Source organism: Aphanomyces invadans (genome assembly GCF_000520115.1).
Source record: "Aphanomyces invadans strain NJM9701 unplaced genomic scaffold supercont1.21, whole genome shotgun sequence".
NCBI classification, from domain to species: Eukaryota; Oomycota; class Saprolegniomycetes; order Saprolegniales; family Verrucalvaceae; genus Aphanomyces; species Aphanomyces invadans.
The window spans coordinates 969,076-971,617 of record NW_008580166.1 but is presented as its reverse complement, the minus strand read 5'-3'; the positions used below and the strand labels follow the sequence as shown (position 1 = coordinate 971,617).

Genomic DNA, 2,542 nt, shown 5'->3' with positions numbered 1-2,542 from the left:
AAACAAGTTGACGAATTTGTTTTTTGGGCCGAAAATATCATTTTCGGTCGTTTTGTCCAATAGAAACTTTGTTCAGAATTCCTTGATACATCATTGGGGCTTTGTTTCGACCAAAAATTCAGTTTTTGGGGTCACCGTAAAGTCAAATGTCGGCACTAATATGGAACAGAGGTAGTACTTCCTCTATTCGGATATACTGCCGCCATTTGCAAATCTGACTATTTCCAAGTTACTTGCGACATTTCAGTCCAATTGGTAGACAAGAAAACACAAGCATGTTATTGGTTAAAAACCGGAGTCGTCTCTCAGGCCAAGAGCGCAACAGGACAGGAAACGTTGGACATGAGTGCACCGGCACGACGCAACGCATCCTTACGCAAATGCGGCAAGCGGAAGAAGTTGCCGCCATTGTTCACCAGAACAAGGCGCATCACGGTCTGCAAGGTAAGAAACACATTTCCGAGCGCTGAGCTCAAACGCAGCAAGTGTTGCATGAATGACATCATCCAACGAACGACTCACCAACTTGTGCTGCAAGGTTTGGAGTGATGCGAAGAACCCAAGATCCAAAACGTTCAGGTCTGGACTGTTTGGCGGCTGGCTGCGAACAACAAAGGTCCACCCGTCCGTTGATGAGCTTACAAGGTCTTTGTTGGTGACGCCGCCGTGTGGAGTTGCATTGTCGTGCTGGAGCACAATGCGCTTGTTCGAGGTAGGAAATTTTGCCTTGATAGCGGGAATGACTTGTGTCACGACATAGTTGCGGTACACCGTAGCGTCACCGTTGACCAACGTTGCGACGATAGTTCCAGCCGGCCGATTGCGGGAGTTGCGTTGGGCTGGTCGATACTCAACAATTGGCCTCATGCCAATCTTTCCGTCGAAGTAGGCGCCACGCTGGGTGTCATATCGGGGACACGCGACGGCGGCCAGGAACATGACCTTCAGGATGAACCTCTTGCTCGACCAGGAACGTTGCTCTGGATCTTCACCCTCCGTGAGGTAATCCTTGCGCACATTTGTGTCAGCATTGATCCACTTTTCGCCTGGGTGTACGACATCCCACATGTCGTCAAAGACAGCGTCTTTGACGACAAAATGCAAGGCGCTGCGCCCTGTTGTCGTCACTGAGCATTGGCTTGATCCTTGTCGAGCGGCGGCGAAGTGTTCTGGCTTTTAGATGCCGGTGGAGAGTCGACAGCGGAATGCCCGTAGCTTCGGAGATTTCTCGCATGGTGGTGCGCAGTGACTGAGGCAACTCGCGGACCATGGCTACAACGACACCGGGCGTGTAGATGGGCGTGCGGCCGACACGGCCTGTCTTGCGTGAAGGCATCAAGGCGTCGCGATGGAAGTCCTTCCAGACGCGCGCCACAGTGGATCGGTGAATGTTCATTTCGGAGGCAGTTGTGTTGATGGCTCCATGGGCAAGCTTTCCTATGGTCGACCGCTTGTAGAGGCGACTGATTACTTCCATCTTCTTCGCGAAGGAGAGCTCTCGGCCGGTGGGTTGTCGGCCCATGATGTCGACGTGCTCAGGTCGCCGAAATTTTAATTGTGAAACCGAATTTTTATTCGGATGACGGATGGCGAAGTCAAATTTGAGCGCCAAAACTTGCTATTCCCGCTTTGCAGTCAATAGAGCTTACCTGTAGATTTTGATTCTCCGTCGAACGTGATTTGATTCATCGAATTTGGACAAGTATAAATAATTGGGGTGGCCGAGAAGTCAAATGTCGGCACTAATATCGAACAGAGGTAGTACGTAGTACTGCTTCTGTTCCATGGTACTGCCGACATTTGGCTTCGAGGGAGGTGCCCCCAAAAATTGAATTCTTGTCCAAATTCGACGATTCATACTGTACTCCCTCCGTCCCACATAACTGCGCGACTCAGAGAAATGACGTACTCCTCGAATAAGAATACAGTCCCTTCAAGATATTATACTCCGTATAAATTTCACAAGATGCTCCAATTCAGCAATCCAATCAAATCCTTCAAAATACTGTCTCAGAACCAATCAAAAGTCGGAATAGGCCAATTCTGGCAGCGCCATTCGATTCAGGAGGGGGGTTTACCTCGAGAACACTCCTACCGAGCCTTACACCTTCACGCAATACCCACACCGCACACTCTTGTAGGTGCTTATTCATCACTGTCCATGTCTATTGGTTCTATTCCTACATTCAGATATTGAACGAAGCGTTGTTCATTGTGAAAAAGGCACCTACAGCAGCTGGACCTTAACTTGCTCGGCAGTGTAAGCTATTTTTCTGCCTGCTTTGCCTTTCTTCTTGTTTGCAACAGTCACTTTCATGTTACCGTGAGAGACGCCTTGGGCCTTGGCCAACGCAATGATTCGGCGTATAGTAGACACGTGGCACTGGTACTCTGCAGCCAGCAACTGACTTTAGGCAGCCGGGTGGGAAAAGCGTCCCCGGAGTACCTTTTATCCGTTGAGCGATAATCTTTCCACTAAGAATTATCGGATCACTATGACCGACTTTCGTCCCTGTTTGATATGTCTATCTTACAGTCAAGC

The 2,542-nt window shown here is 49.4% G+C and overlaps 1 protein-coding gene across 1 annotated transcript; it reads right to left on the bottom strand.

The window, feature by feature from the left end:
* Nucleotides 1-305: 305 nt before the first annotated feature.
* On the bottom strand, nucleotides 306-1,522 carry H310_09515 (hypothetical protein; the record flags this gene model as incomplete). Its single annotated transcript, XM_008875606.1, has 3 exons — nucleotides 306-437; nucleotides 523-1,085; nucleotides 1,129-1,522. 3 exons carry the CDS (start codon nucleotides 1,520-1,522, stop codon nucleotides 306-308), a joined length of 1,089 nt encoding a protein of 362 aa, XP_008873828.1.
* Between the last annotated feature and the right edge of the window lie 1,020 nt (nucleotides 1,523-2,542).